Source organism: Nicotiana tomentosiformis, chromosome 11 (assembly GCF_000390325.3).
Source record: "Nicotiana tomentosiformis chromosome 11, ASM39032v3, whole genome shotgun sequence".
Taxonomy (NCBI): domain Eukaryota; kingdom Viridiplantae; phylum Streptophyta; class Magnoliopsida; order Solanales; family Solanaceae; genus Nicotiana; species Nicotiana tomentosiformis.
Window position 1 is genome coordinate 122,372,442 of NC_090822.1, and position 16,481 is coordinate 122,388,922.

Genomic DNA, 16,481 nt, shown 5'->3' on the forward strand with positions numbered 1-16,481 from the left:
CGACCTCTTTAGTTTGATGCAGATCGGTCTCGCGGTTCTATGGTTCAGAGGCCCTCTGCCCTTCAAACTGCGACGGCACACGGGCCACCAGAACATAGTGTTCTTCTTCTTCGGATTCGTCTCTCAGACGATAGAGCGAATTCGAAGACGTTGCTCGGGCACTGGTGCATTCTTTTGACTTACGCACCAGCCTTCTTCTTGTTTTCTTTTTCTCCGAGCTCTGAGAACTCTGAGCCATTTTTCTTTTCTTCTCTTCGGCTTGTCTCGGAGTAGGGTACTCGGTAGGTAAATCCTCACCACCGGTCGGAGGCCTCAACTCGACGTCCTTAGATAAGCCTGCAAAAGAAGTAAAAATGAGTAAGGGCTCAATATTAAAAGAGGAATACTAATATTGCCTGCTCGGAAAAGAAGTCTCACCATGGGAACGAGTCTCCCAACGTCCCTTCGAGAGCTTGCGCCACGAGCGCTCGAAATATGGCGTCTGTGATACGATCCCCTCGACCGACTCCTTGAGTCGAGGGACAGCGTTCGGGACCCGAGCAATTGTTGCACTACCACAAAGCATCGGTAAGAAAAAGAGAAGTGTAAAATCGACATTCGAAATCAAATCATACTTACATGAGGTATTCCACTTCTCGGGGAATGACCTGCACTCGGCTAGGATTAAGTCTAAAATCCTCACTCGGACAAAATGACCTTGCTAGCCCCGATCTAGCTCCTCATCAATACTCGACTATCACAAGCTTTATTAGTCCCCCCCTCCCCCCGGAAGATTCGAGGACTATATAAGTGAAGAAGATGGTCGATGGTCAATGAGCACCCATATATTTTGTTCACGAAGAATGAGAGGAAGATCACGATCCTCCAAAGCGAAGGATGAATCTATCAGAGGCATACAACGTACCTCTTAAATAAATCTATGATGACCAGGTCCATCAGGCCAAACGTAAAAGGATAAGTGTAAACACTTAGGTATCCCTCAACATGGGTAGTAATGGCTTCATCGGGGTCGGGGATCACTATGTCCTTATCAGCCTAGTTGAAGTCTTTTCGGACCGTAGGGAGGACTTCTTCAGTGATCGAGCAGATGTATCCCGAGACCTTCTCACACCGACCTTGTACGGAGGAAAGTTTTTCAACCTTGAAATCGACGTTGACCGAGCATCCCCAGGGGATGAACATTTTCAAAGGAGGTTCAGGTACTGGTTCATCGATGGCGGCGCACAAAATAGTGAATATGAGAAAGGTAGAGAAAGAAAGGAAGTTGAAAGATTGGACTTGATGACTTAAGATGAAGATGGGTAATGATTCTTGGGATCTCAAAAAAGCGGAGTAAAAGTGTTAGAAAGTATTGAAATATTAAAGGTACAAAGGTAGAAGGTTTTGATGTAAAGTTAAAATGAACAAAGAATGGGGTATTTATAGTATTTCAGCGGCGTTTCGTATCCAGGGACGGCTAACCGGCGGCTGACATACATTTAATGCCATTAAGATTTGACTGACGTGATGTTTCGGTTGTTTTGTCATTTCTGTCACGGTGCATCGAAGCAAGAATTAGAAGCTCATGTCGTTTCTCATCATTTACCTTCCGTAGAACGAGGGGATTATCTGTATACGGGTAAAACCGAGCTCATGATGCATCCTAGCCTCCGACGAGATAAGACAAATCTCGAGACATGGCAATATGGGACCGAAATCGAGCCAAAGTCTCACCGGACTAGAACCGTGAGCATGACGCGTGCCTTCGAGAATATCGAGGCCATGATCCCGGAATCGGTCCTAGCCTCGAGCGATTTCGAAGAACATTATCATACAATCCAGCGTAGCCAACAAAAGGCCAAAATATCCGGGACCGATCGAATATTACGGCGGGGATCTTGGCGCGTATCGATAATGAGTCGACAATCAGTGAATCAGAAGTTTTTTTTTATCTTTTATAGAGTTGTACCTAAAATAGGACTCTCATACTATATAAATGGGGTCTAATAATTCATTTGACACATTATAATACTCACTCAAACGCAATACATTATTATTTTCTCTATCTTTAAGCTCTTGTCTTCTGTTTGTCGACATCGGTCGTGGTGAGCCCGGCTCGAGGGCAATTTCTATCAAGGCTGAAATTATTCGATTCGTGTGGTTTGAACTTATCTTATCTTTATTTACTCAATATCAACTTAATTTATCGCTTTGTGTCAAGTTAATCCGCGTATCCTTAAAATCACTTACAAATTTAATTGTTATCCGATTTTGAGGGTAAACAAGCTCCAAATCAAATTATGTTTTCTCCACGTGTTGCAAAGTTCGAAGTAACACCTTCGGTGTATGAATTGCAACCGTTAGATTAGATTGGAAGTCAACGATGTGAAGTTACTTGAGGCGTTTGGTAAGTGGGAAAATGAGTATTTTGCTTGCAGCCGAATTTGTTTTCCGCGTGGAAAGTAGGGAAAGGAAAATGCTTTTCCATTATGTGATTCCGATTGGAAATACCCCTTGGGGCTTTATGCACAAGTGGAAGTGGAGATAATTGGTACACTTTTCACTTTCCATTTTTATTGGAGGTCATAAATTTGTCAAGTTATTTAATATATATATATATATAATTTTTTTTTATATAATTAGTGTAACTTAAACTATTACAACATATCTGATTATTTTATTCTTCTTCTAGGTTATCAATTGATATCACTATAAATTCTAAGTGACATAGAAAAGAGGCAACCCAGTGCACTAAGCTCCCGTTATGCGTGAGGTTCGGGAAAGAGTTGAACCACAATGGTCTATTATATACAGTCTTACCCTATATTTCTATAAGAGATTGTTTCCACAGCTTAAATCAGTGACCTCCTAGTCACATGACAGCAATTAAGTGACATGATTATGTAAATATTTTTTTACACATTTGATGCAGAGAACTTAATTGCAATAAAAGATAAATTGGAGGTCACAAAGTTGTCAAGTTATTAAAACAAATTATTTGTAAATTTGTATATAATTAGTGTAACTTAAACTATTACAACATATTTTATTATTTCTTCTAGGTTATCAATTAATATTACTATAAGTTCGAAGTGATATGTGAATATTTTTGACACGGGAGAGAATTTAAGAATTTGTAGTTGGCTTTTAAGATGGAGTTTAGGACGTTGGCCCTGGCTCATGCACCTTTCATATTTAAATGGAGTTATTTTCTCTTTCTTCAATTGTGTCCTTTCACACTTCCATTTCCTTTTTCGTTTTCTTCTTGATATATACATATATTCCGTATCTTTTTTAGTAACTAAATTAGAGATGATTTGATATGTATAAATTAAGAATTAAACCTTTGACTTTGTGACTGCATTGAGTTCGAGAAAAAGTCAATTAAAATAACAGTTTAATATAGAAATAAAAAATATTTAAGAAATGTCACATCACTCTTGAAATTATATTTTTTAAAAGGTCATTTTTTAACTAGTTTTAACTAATGAAATACGTCATAATTTATTTGGATATATACGTAAATAAAAATGTCAATTTTGTAACAAAAGTGGAAGTAGTAGTTTTTCCTTTTTGACATATCTAGTAGTTAAGCAATGACTTTATATCTATGGTTATATACTAACTATTACAAGTATTAGATATTTTGCCCGATACACTTAGATATATAAGAAAAATCACATATACTTTTTGCCTCTACAAGGATTGAAACTTTCACCTCAATTTTTTTCTTTTCTTTTTGAGGTGAAATTTCCAATTAAAGAAAATGGAGGGACCCAATAAATGAGGCGAATTTGGTGTGGTCGGTGGTAGATAGAGGGCATGTGAGAGTAGAAAAGTCAATAAGTACAGGGGTGTGTTTGGTACGAATGAAAATATTTTTCGACTTTTTCAATTTTTTCATGTTTTGTTGACTTAAATATTTTGAAAAATATTTTCCTCATCAACTCATTTTCCTTCAACTGGAAAAAATTGTTTTCTCTATCAAGAGAAGGGGAAACATTTTCAAAAACTCTTTTTCAACCTTCCTCACTAGGGGTGTTCATGGTTCGGTTTAGATCGAGTTTTCTCTAAAAAGAAATCAAACCAAGTAAGTCGGTTCTTCATATATTGGAATCAAACCAAACTAATTAAGTCGGGTTTTATCGAGGTTTTGGTTGGTTTTTTCGGTTATTTATCTATTTTTTTCTTAAATATGAGACATACACAACCAAACACATATTCCGGAAACTACATTTTTAACGTAACACTATCAAACTAATTGCTCTTTGAGAAATCTATCATTTACCAAGATATATTGATGATAATTGAATCAAATAGTGATGAATAATTTAAATACTTAATTAAAAATCAATTATTTTTAACATGAAATAAATTCTTGTACTTAGCAAAAGAAAATTACCAACCAAACTAGAATGTAAATGCAAAGAATTAGATTATTATAATAGCAAAAAATTAGATTAAAAATATAAATAACTAATATATACCATAAAATTTTAGAAACTTTATATAAAAAATTACATATATATAGGTGTAATAATAAATTTAAATAGCTATTTCTATAGTCGGTTTGGTTCGGGTTTTTTCGGTTATTTTTTTTATTAAAACCAAAACCAAATCAAATTGATTGGTTTTTAAAATTCAAAACCAAAACCAAACCAAACCTAAAAAGTATCAATTTTTTTGTCGGTTTGATTCGATTTTTTTTTTTTTTTTATGAACATCCCTATTCACCATCCCCATCAACCCCCACGCCAGCTCACCCTCCACCCCCACCTTAAATAAAAATATTATTAATAATGCTTTCTTTTCATTGTATAGATAATTTTTTTTTTTATTTCAGCAAATGAGTATTTTCTTTTCATGATATAAAAAAGTATTTTTTTCATGTAGAAAAAGTATTTTCTTTCATTTCAACAAAATGAGTATTTTCTTTTCATGATATAGAAAAAGTATTTTCTTTTATTTCAATAAAATGATTATTATTTCAATAAAATGATTATTATTTCAATAAAATGATTACTTTATTTTCATGTTGTAGAAAGAATATTTTATTTTTCAACCCCAAAAGAGTATTTTCTTTATAGTTATGGAGCATAAATTTTAACGTTGTGTTGCGTATAAAAGATAGCATCACATTAGTCCCTTTGGATTTGTGTGAATTTTAGAAGAATCATTAAATTGTTAAAAAAAATAGAGTCTTGAAAACGTTGAGTATTTTGGGAAGGGGAAGAGGAAAGGAGAATAGCATAAGAAAATATTTTTCTCGCTAACCAAACACTATCAAATGTTTTCGAGAAAAAGTTTTTCACTCACCAACCAAACAAGGAAAAATAAGTGATAAAACTACTCATTTTCCATGAAAATATTTTCTTGGAAATCATTTTCCATGAAAAATATTTTTCTTCGTACCAAACACACCCTAAGATGCCTATTTTTAAAGATAATTATTGTAGGGATTGTTTTCAAAATTGTAGTTGGGATAAGTGGGATATAAGTTAACATTTTGATTTGTTTTTTCATAAGTTAAAAATTAGGAAAGGTAAAAGTAATGCGAGATAATAATTAGTTGATCAAAGTAGAGTTTTTTCAAGTATAACTATTTGCTTTACCCCCCTCCCCCCAACACACACCCTCTTTTGTTATTGTAAAGTCAAATACAGAATAAAATATATTAATTTTTGAACCAAAAATATAAAAATAATAAATTTAACTTATCTTTACCTGTTCACCTGCAAAAATTCAATTTCCTTTGTTCCCATTGAATGTTACTCAGTTATTTACATCACTATCGAATGGTGCAATGAATTAATGTGAAGTGCAAGAAAAAAAAAAATCTTTATATAAATAGTCGGTCAAATTTATAATTTACTTTTACAGTTAATGTACATATTATATACTTATTATACATATTTATACATTATTATATGGTAAAAATTATATTTATATTATATATTTATCGATTATTTCTAATATAATCGATTGAGTAGGCAATTATTTAAGTTAATTCCAAAACAATTACTCAACTTTATATTTTGTGTGCCTTTTGAGTTAGCTCAAGTCGGTACATTTTCCAAATATGTAAACGGCAATTTGGCCACATGTTCTTTTGTTTCTAAATGGGCACAACTTTCAAAGGACACTGCCACGTTTTGCTGTTCTAGATAATATTTCTTTAATTTTCTCATTTTAAAAAAATATTTGTTAACATGAGATCCAATTTTAGTACATTTCCGAATTTCACATACTTGCTTGTATAATATCTAAGATTAAGTCTAACCTTTTCTTAGGTATACGAATATAATTTTACATCATATTTAAAACTACAAGTATTCCTTTCTCATCTCATTTTCATATAATATTTTGTTCTTATTATCCTACAACTAAAACCATTTACTTGAACATTTATTAAGTGTTTGGTACTAATTTCACAAAATTAACTTCCAAGGAGTGTAAATTTCACAAGATATGATAGTGAGCACTGAGCGAGCCTTTTATTTTAATTGTTGCCTAGATTTAAGCCAAAAAATGTAAATGTCCAAATACAAAATTTGAGTATATTTGTTTAATTTGGTGAAAAACTTGATAATTTTCTAAGTTTCTCATTTCAGACCCCGGAATAATGAACAATATAGTGAGTTCAATTTCTTGAGACAACTCAAAAGCGTGTTACATTTAACATAATATTTAAATACTTGTTTAGAAGACACAAATCCTTTTTTATTTTATTTTATATATTCTTGATAAAGGTAGTATTTGGATTAGCTTGCGCTCCTCACCTAATTTTACCGTGCGACATCAAATCTTTTATCATTTTGAGAAGACTATATACAACAATTCATTTTCTGGTGTGCTCTCGTTCATTTTCTTGACCCGAAGGTCCATCGGAAATAATCTATCTACTTTCACAAAGATAGGGATAAGGTATACCGTATACATACACACTTCCCTCCCCATATTTCACGTGTGAGATTATAATGGGTTTGTTGTTCTTGTTGTTGTCGAATATAGATAAAATCTTTTGCTAGAAAACTAATATAATAATGGTGATTATTTAAACAAAAAGAAGATCAATTGAACTTTTGGTAATTCAATAAATTGGTGGTTTTTAATTTTTTGAAGGGAATATGTTAAAAAAAATGGAAAAAAGCACCTCGCATAATTTTTTATGCGAGGTACTGGTTTGAACCTTTTTTCAATAATTTTCAAAATGATGGCATATCAGACTTTTCTTAGAATAATCTAAGCAAAGTATCGTCTTAAACCTGCAACAGAACGACGTCGTAACGTTTCCACTTCGATTTCTCTACGTTAGCAGATTCAATATTCTCTTGAAAATGTAAGGCTTTTGTTTGATATTCTCTTTTTCTCTTTTTGGTCATAAATCAAGGTAAGCATTTGTTAGATATTCTCTATTTAACCATCCTTATCCCTTTACCTTACCTTTCATCACTCTACATCGAATGTGTAAATATGGTTAAAATAATAATTGTTTTAATTGTAGAAATATGGACTTCATTTCAAATCAGTCAACATGAGAATGCTAAAATTCCTTAGAAATTTTATTATTATTTGAATTTTTCCAAATTAACGAGGGTAGAAGAAAAGGGTGGGTGGGTAGGGGCGATGACTAGGCTTAGTGCTATAGTATAATAAAAAAGGGCAGCTCGGTGTACTAAACTCCCACTATGCGCGGGATCCGAGGAAATGTCGGACTACTGCTATAAGTATAATATCATTAGTAGAGTAGCTGAAAAGATGTATCATATTGAGAAAGACTAAAATACAACAATCATTTTATATTATGCCCCTCTTTGACCTTATTTTTGGTCAAATTGAAAGCAATGGTTAAGCTAGAAACTAACATAATAATGGAGATTATTTAAAAAACTTAAGAAAACTATGATTAATTGACTCGAGAATGCAGGGGTTTCTTATAAGACTGCAGCAGTAGCGATGAACAAACCACACTAATAGAAGAAGCCGCCATGCATGCACCAGCAAGCCATGGGGGCAAACGGATTCCAGTGAAGGGGAACAAGACACCAGCAGCAACTGGCATGCCTAGCACATTGTATCCGAGCGCCCAAACATAATTGAGTCGGATACGTGACATTGTCTTTCTAGAGAGATCTAATGCTGTGACGACGTCTTCAAGATTGCTTTTGATGAGAACAACATCAGCGGCTTCTATAGCTACATCGGTACCTGCACCAATTGCCATCCCAACATCAGCTGCTACGAGTGCTGGGGAATCGTTTATCCCGTCTCCTACCATTGCAACAGGTGTGCCTTTCAACTGCATTAAAGTGGTAGAAATTAGAAGCTAAGTTGAGCCTAGTGAATCTTCAAAGCGTTTTCCGTTTAAATGGACAATACTATTTGTGCGCATACAAGCTTGCAGTCTGGAGTTTCTTCCTAACAATAGCAAACCATCCTCAAAATGAAAACATAAAGCATCAGACTTGCAGCCAAAAATAGCCAAGCCGTTAGTGGACAAACAACTTGCATCATGCATCAAGTGCTAATCTTGGATCTTAGTAAAAATGCATATTATTCAAGAAAGAAGAGAGAAAAGCTTGCCTGCAATTCTTTAATCTTATCAGCTTTTCCCAGTGGATCTGTTTCAGCAAACACCATCTGAATTCCCACTTCACTTGCTATTGCTCTTGCTGTCGCCCAGTTATCACCAGTCACCATGACACTTGTGATGTCCATTGATTTGAGAAAAGAAACAACACGTGCTGCGTCTGGCTTTACAGGATCAGTCACAGCAAAAGCCCCAGCAATTTTCCCATCCACGGCAACTAAGACACAAGTACGAGCGAGTTGTTCATGCTCTGAAATGTAGTTCTCAACTTCATTGCTAACTGGGACGTTGAAAGCATGCATAAGCCTCCTGTTTCCGACTAGAATTCGTTGTTCTCCAACTTTTCCGCTCACACCAGCTCCAGTGTGCACCTCAAAGTCCTCTATCTCAGGGTGATGTTCATTTTCCGCACTGTGCTTCTGGCGTAACTTTTTGGCATGGTCCACAACAGCTTTTGCAATAGGATGCTCACTATTTGCCTGAAAATCAAATTCCAGACATATGAATCTAACATGGATGGCCCATAGTACTGATATTTCTGTCAATTTTTAATAATTTGTCCACTTTTGATATCACAATTGAAAATGCCTCATTTTATTTGAGTCCATATTTGTATAGTTAGCTTAATGATTACTACTTGGACATGATACAGGTAATCCACTTCATTGTGGGGAAGTCCAAAAATGTATCACTTTAATGGAACTAATACTAGTTGGCAATAACTTATGTAATTATATCCATCACAATTAGTATTGTCTTCTAGCACAATATAAAATGTTCAAGTTAAATAAGTCTCCAATATCCGAGTTACATATCCTTAAAAAGAAAGGAACTAAAAGTGGGAAGAGATGAAGTATCATTTTACAAATACAAGCTGGGGAGAATTTATTATCTCATGTGACACAATATTCAGTTGCGATAATTTACTATTACTACTAAAGTATAGGATAGAGGAAAGAGTAGTTCAGATACTTTATGATGATAATTGAAGATCAGTCCCTTTGTATCATGTAATTCTACACTTTAGATTATGTAACTCGCCTCTCATGTGCAAATATAAGAAATGCATATCTTGACTATGATACTCCACGTAGCAAAGTTATCAGATAATTTTGTAGGCATCACATCTGAAAATGTATTAATGAAAAGAAATATGAAACAGAAGAAGGGAAAAGAAGCCCCACCTCGGCAGAGATAGTTACGTCACAGAAGTCCTGCATAGAGATGTTGGAGAATAGCACGGCACTGACAACAGTGGGTTTTCCAACTGTCAGTGTTCCTGTCTTATCAAACACAACCAGTTTCACCTGTAAGAACAATACGTGTTTGCATTAACACCTAGTTAATAGAAACACCCACACCAGAAAATACACCTTGTTGTATTAACACCCACACCAGAAAATAGAAATATGCAATTTATTTTCTATTCATGACTTAAAATATTTGGTATTCTAATTAAGCACAAATGAACTCCCAGTTAACTAGCTACTTATTTTCCTTAGTTATATAAACGAGAGCTTCTGGAACCAAAAGTTTGATCCCATTTCAACGCAACAAAGCTGACAACACCTACCCAACCCCTCAAATCCGTAGCTCAAAAGGGAAAAAAGAAAGAAAGATAAGAGTAGACCGCTTTCTTGTGTGAAATTGAAATAATTTCACTTGTAGTCTACTAATAAGGCTGGATTTTTTTTTGAGGGGAACAAACCTTATGTGCTTTTTCAAGAGCATTTCCACCTTTAATAAGGACACCTTGAGAAGCGCCCTTTCCGGTGGCAACCATAATTGCTGTAGGAGTAGCTAATCCGAGAGCACAGGGGCAAGCAACCACCAATACCGATATACCAAACTGCAATGCAAGCTCAAATACACTCATTCCTTTTGGTATCCAACTTGAAGGATATACACCTACTTCTCCAGGGATAAACCACGCCAGCCATGTCATGACTGCAGCTAAAACAACCTGAAATAATAATAAAATATGATTGTTTTAGCTTTTGTGCAGATAACTGGCTAAATCAGTGAATAAGGTCAACTTAATAAGCACCATTTTAGGTCTCAAAAGCTATATTCATTCTCTTATCATATGAACTGTGCTGTATTATAATACATTAGAAACTATGACAGGCTCCAAATTATTGTTATCCTAATCATTCAGATTAAGGTCTTAGAATAAACCAGAGGATATTTGGCCATGGTCTTCGCTATAGATTTCACTGTTTACATCCATCAGTATTTAAAGTAATGATTCAGGATAAGGTGGGGGAGGCCTCCGTGGTGGACAAAATGCGGGAAGCGAGACTGAGATGGTTCGGGCACGTGAATAGGAGGTGCACGGATGCCCCAATGAGGAGTGAGAGGTTGTCCATGGTGGGTGTAAGGAGAGGTAGAAGTAAGCCAAAAGAAGTACTCGGGAGAGGTGATCAGACATGATATAGCACATCTTCAGCTTACTTAGGATATGATCCTTGATAGGAGGGTGTGGAGGTCGAGAATTAGAGTAGAAGGTTAGTAGGTAGTCGAGTGTCTTTCCTTGTTCTTAGATTTCTATTACTACGTGATGTTTCTTCTGCTTTGGTTTTCTTCTTATTTTGTTGTTGTTACCACTTCTTTTTCCATGTCTTCTTCGTTATCCTATTTCTTTTAAACTGCTGTGATATTGCCTTTCTTGAGCTGAGGATTTATCGGAAATAACCTCTCTATCTACACAAGGTAGGGAGGTCTGTATACACACTACCTTCCCCAAACCTCACTTGTGGGATTAAACTGGGTATGTTGTTGTTAGTATTTAAAGTAATGGTGCATTGTCAAAAAGGCTTCTAAGAGGAGAGGAATATACTGAAGATATCAATTGCAACATATATCTTCATTACATGTCGAGGGAGTATCTCTTTTGCTCAAACAAACATACGACAATTAAAGATACGACAAACATATCTTCATTAATTTCGTTTCATTCAGAAAAACAAAATTATCTAACAAGAATTGTAGTGGTTTCTACTTAAATTGATAAGACTCACCGTGGGTACAAAAAATCTCGATATCTGATCAGCAAGTTTCTGAACAGGTGCTCTGGCAAGCTGAGCAGCTTCAACTAACTGAACAATTTGTGAGAGTGCAGTCTCCGAACCAATATGAGTGGCTTTGATGAGTACACATCCATTCTCATTTACAGTTCCACCAATGACCTATTAATTAAATATTTATTTTTAATGCCTACATTTGAAAACAAAAAAGTGTGAAACCCATAACCAACAAATCTTGAGTACCTTATCACCCGGCATCTTGGAAACAGGCCTAGCTTCTCCAGTGATCATACTCTCATTCACATAACTGTGACCATTAATAACAACGCCATCTACAGGAACCTTTGCCCCCGGAACAATCTTAAGTACATCATTCTTTTGTATTAATTGACTGCTAATTTCTGTCTCAGAAATAATATTCCCAGCACCATCCAATGTTAATAGGTAAGCAGTCTCAGGAGCCAGCTCTGTCAACTTTGCCAAAGCATCTGACGTCTTTCCTTTTGCAAGAACTTCTAGGTATTTCCCCAATAATATAAACGATATCAACATTGGACTAGTCTCAAAGAAATCTTGCCCCTCGAAGGAATTTGAAATCAATGCTTTTATCATAATATAAACCGAATAGAAATAGGCAGCATTAGTGCCCAATGCAATCAGAACATCCATGTTTGCAGATTTCCGTCTCAGTGCATGATATGATCCTGCATAAAACCTAGATAAAAAGTTTATTACTAGAAATTATTATATTTCTACAACAGACAGTTCAGAATAAAAAAGGCAATCACATTGTAAAGAGTACCTTCGACCAATAACAAACTGCACAGGAGTGCAAAGGATCCATTTTAACAATAATCCAACAGTAAGCATGTTGAAAACCTTATACTCTAACCAATTCCCATAAGGGGGAAGCATTGGAAGCACCATTGAGAAAACAAATATTGGCACTGAAAATAAGCAGCTCCACAAAAACAGGTTCCTATAAGTGTGGATTTCATGCTCTTTCTCTAATTCTCGCTGTCTTGGTGGGATATAAAGGCTTGCACGATAAGTACTCGACCCATGCCCAGCTTCTTGAATACAATGCATTAGGGTTCTTGGACCAATTATATCTGGTTCATAACTTATGGTCACTCTATACTCTTGCTGGTTTATTTCAACAGTGTTTACACCTTCCAGCGCCTCGAGACAGCATTGAATAACAGTAAAATCATCTGGAGAATTGATGCCTTCTAGCTTGAAGTGTACTTTATTTAAATCGCTGCCTGAACTAATTATATCAGCTCCAAATCCAGCATCTTCTATTACTTCAACAATCCGGCTGGTACTGGTAACATTTGGATCAAAATGAACTTTTGCTTCTTCAAGAGATAAACCAACCACGGCTTTCTTTACTCCATCAGTCATCGAAAGGGCACGTTCAACAGACTCAGAACAGCTTGTGCATGCCATCCCCTTGATTCTGATCCGGCAGATAGCAATGTCTTGCTCTGGAAACTCATCAACTTCAAAACCAGTGTCTTCGACTGCCTCTTTTATCTTTTTTGCCTGGTATAACCATATCTTTTGTGAAATTACTAGAAATAAGGAAATATAAACAAAGAAGAAAAATAAAGCATCAACCACCATTAAATCAATCTCTGAAGTCATAAACATGGGCGAAGTTACGTGCAACCAAGGATGGTTAACTGACCACCCTTCGCCGGAAAATTATACTCCGTATAAGGTAAAATATTACTTGTTATTGATTAAAAATAGGCTTTGAACACCCTTACATAGCCCACCGGCAAAGGTTTGAACACCCTTGTTGAATTTCCTGGCTTCGCCACTGGTCATAAACATTAGAGTTGATCCAACTTTTCTCAGTTGAGCTCAGGAAGCGCTCAACATACCCAAAGATGATATGAAATCAGGGATAAATTTTTTAAAATGGTACTTCATACTAGAATATTTCCTTTGTTGTTTTATGAAATTAGTAAACCTTCTCCTTACAATGAGAGATGCATAGATATGTATGCAAGTCTAGAATGGAGAAAGAGATCAAAACCCTTCTTTGAGCAAAATGTATGGCATACCTTCTTTGAGATATTAAACTGAGTTTGAAAATGTTTCGTCACAACAATCAATTTTATTATGTTCGGAACACAAGCCACTTCAAGGGAGCAGTTATAACAGAAAAGTCATGAAATTGGAAATGGAAAAGAAAAGCACAAATAAAAGAATCAATTTATCAGTTAACTAACAACAACAGATATAGTGATTTTCAAAACCAATAGACTGTCAACAGCATGAAAAGACAACTGAGTTATTTGGTCATCAAGGACTCTGAATTCCTCGAATGTTTGAAGATTATACTCTTAGCTTAAAATTAAGATAGTGTTCCATTATCTTAAATTGGACATACACTGATAAGTTCTGGCACATATTTAACAACGGCCTGTCCTTGAAGTGGAGACACCGTAGCACTCTCAATCCCCTTAAGCTTTCCCAGCGCAGATTCTATGGAATTCGAACAAGATGCACAAGTGATGCCATTAACTTTGAAAAGAAGAGTTCTAATCTTTTTATTTCTACTATCACTTAGTTGAGCCATATTGACAGCTACAGCATCAGCATCTTGCAAAAGCGGTTTCTTTAAGTCGTCCTTCCCGTTAGCTTCCATTTCTTTATCCTGGGAATCAAAATCTTCAACAGTGAAAATTGATGATAACAATAGTTAAACCACATATGCCATTCAGTAACAGTTTGATAATAGATACTGTAACAAAATCATTGAAGGCTGCCCTCAACAAACACCATCGTGTACATAATGTCTCCAATATAACCAGCACAGTCAAATACTAATGGAAGAGTATGCCCACAAAACTCCATAATTCATACAACAGAACCAATGCCTAAATCGAATTCTCAGCACCAGGTTCAGTATGATAGAAGATTGATCACTTGGAACTACCTTATCAGCTCTTACGAATCAAAAAAACAGAAAAAGGGGAAAAACATGTCAACACAGAGTAGCCTGAAGAAATGTTCTGGAAACTCCACAATTCACACACATAAATCCAATACCTTAACCGACTTTATAAAAACTGATTGTACTATGAAAAGTATCAGTATTGTTCACTATGTTATTTCTCAGAAGTTTAAAAACTGTAAATCTTGGAAGAAAACAGAGAGACATTGAAAGTATAGATAGACAGTACAAATGTCCAAAAATTCTATAATTACTACATAAACACAACAACAACGACCCAGTAAAATCCCACAAGTGGTGTCTGGGGATGGGGTCCGGGGAGGGTAGTGTGTACGTAGACCTTACCTCTACCCGAGGGAGTAGAGAGATTGTTTCCGATAGACCCTCGGCTCAAGAAGACGAAAAGAGACAACATGTAGGTTGAATATACGCTCATTGACCAATTAACAATTAGCCCAAGGCTTTATTTTCATAACTTTCCGTAATTCACACAAAGTGACATAGGAAACCGAGTAGCAAAGCCAATAGCTTTAACTTATTCTGGTACAGATTGCACTGTCATAGAAACACTTGGGTTTTCCTTAAAACCTTCAAAATTTATGACACAAAATCTTGGAATAAAGATGAAAGAAATTGAATTTCTGGAATTTCAATATTCCATTAGTGACAAAAAAAAAAGGTAAACATAATCAGAATTTAACATAACCTCATTGACCTATTAATAATTTGGCCAAAGCTTTATTTTCACAAAGCTCCATAATTCATAAATAGAGACTATGTAACAAACTGGATACAAAAGCCAAAACCTTGAGTACTATTTTCTGGCACAACTTTCACTGTAACAACTTTCACAATAACAGAAGATTGATCAGTTGGTTTTCCTTTCTTCACTTAAAAGTCAAAAACATGAAAAACTCTTGTAGTAATATAAAGGAATAAACTTTAGTTTCTGGAATTTTCAGTATTCCAATAGTGCAAAAAAGAAAAGGTCAAATATAATCAGAATTTAACACAAACTCATTGACCTATAAATAATTTGGCCAAAGCTCCATAATTCACAAATAGAGTAACATATAACAAACAGGGTACAAAAGTCAATACCTTTTAACTACTTGAATCCTGGAAAAATTGAATCCTTTTGGGTTTATAGTGAGAAAAACAAATAGACATAAACAGAATTTAGCACAAACTCATTGACCTATTAATAATTTGGCCAAAGCTCCATAATTCACAAAAAAGGCTATATAAGAAACTGGGTCCAAAAGTCCACACCTTTAGCTATTTTCTGGCTCAACTTTCACTTTTGATCAGTTGGCTTTCCCTTTTTTTCACTTAAAGGGTCAAAAACATGAAAAAAAAACTTGGAATAAAACGGAGAAAATTGAATCTTTTTGGATTTCACAGGTTTAATAGCGAAGAAAATTTTAGGGTTTTGAGGAGGGAATAAAATTGAGGAAGATGTAAGACAGTTGCAGGAAAGAGGCAAAGGTGAGAGATGGTGGTGTGGTTTAGGGAAAGTTGAATTTGAAGCCTCGTCTCTTTATATATATATTGGGCTCTGTCACTATGTGTGTGTGTGAGAGAGAGAGAATGATGCTTTTGCTTTAGTCCATTGGATTCCGAATGATTTGAATTTTCGAATATAACGAACTGGTCCTCTACTTTCCCACCAAGAAAAACCACCCCAAGGGTAGATTATTTGTAATTTTACCCCTCGACATGTGGTTAATTGCATTAGTACCCTCCATTTTAGAGGCCATATCAACTCGACAGGTAGCTCGATGCACAAAGATCGTAGCAATAGAATGGTTTGCTATTTTGTTTGGCCAAACTTTTTTTTTGGCCAAAAGTACTTTTTTTTTGGGGTCAAAAGTGCTTTTGGCTAGGGGTGCTTATCGGACGGATAATTACGATT

At 35.3% G+C, this 16,481-nt stretch overlaps 1 protein-coding gene across 2 annotated transcripts; it reads right to left on the reverse strand.

The window, feature by feature from the left end:
* Nucleotides 1-7,726: 7,726 nt before the first annotated feature.
* LOC104115945 (copper-transporting ATPase HMA4-like) lies at nt 7,727-16,086 on the reverse strand. 2 transcript variants are annotated; one of them, XM_009626689.4, is made up of 9 exons: nt 15,839-16,086; nt 14,000-14,266; nt 12,398-13,143; nt 11,839-12,310; nt 11,590-11,757; nt 10,278-10,532; nt 9,754-9,876; nt 8,563-9,048; nt 7,727-8,278 (listed from the first exon to the last, which is right to left on the reverse strand). In XM_009626689.4, exons 2-9 carry the CDS (start codon nt 14,255-14,257, stop codon nt 7,886-7,888), a joined length of 2,901 nt encoding a protein of 966 aa, XP_009624984.1. In that variant the 5' UTR covers nt 14,258-14,266; nt 15,839-16,086; the 3' UTR covers nt 7,727-7,885. The 2 variants fall into 2 exon arrangements, with proteins under 2 accessions (XP_009624984.1, XP_009624985.1); XM_009626690.4 differs by lacking the exon at nt 15,839-16,086 and adding an exon at nt 15,668-15,806.
* Nucleotides 16,087-16,481: the final 395 nt, after the last annotated feature.

Bases quoted from the DNA above. Each gene is read 5' to 3' on its own strand.
- LOC104115945 (XM_009626689.4), bottom strand. From the start codon at position 14,257: ATGGAAGCTAACGGGAAGGACGACTTAAAGAAACCGCTTTTGCAAGAT. The intron at 11,758-11,838 runs GTACTCAAGATT...TTTAATTAATAG, and splicing joins CCAAGATGCCGGGTGATAAG to GTCATTGGTGGAACTGTAAA. The intron at 9,049-9,753 runs GTGGGGCTTCTT...TTTGATTTTCAG, and splicing joins ACGTAACTATCTCTGCCGAG to GCAAATAGTGAGCATCCTAT.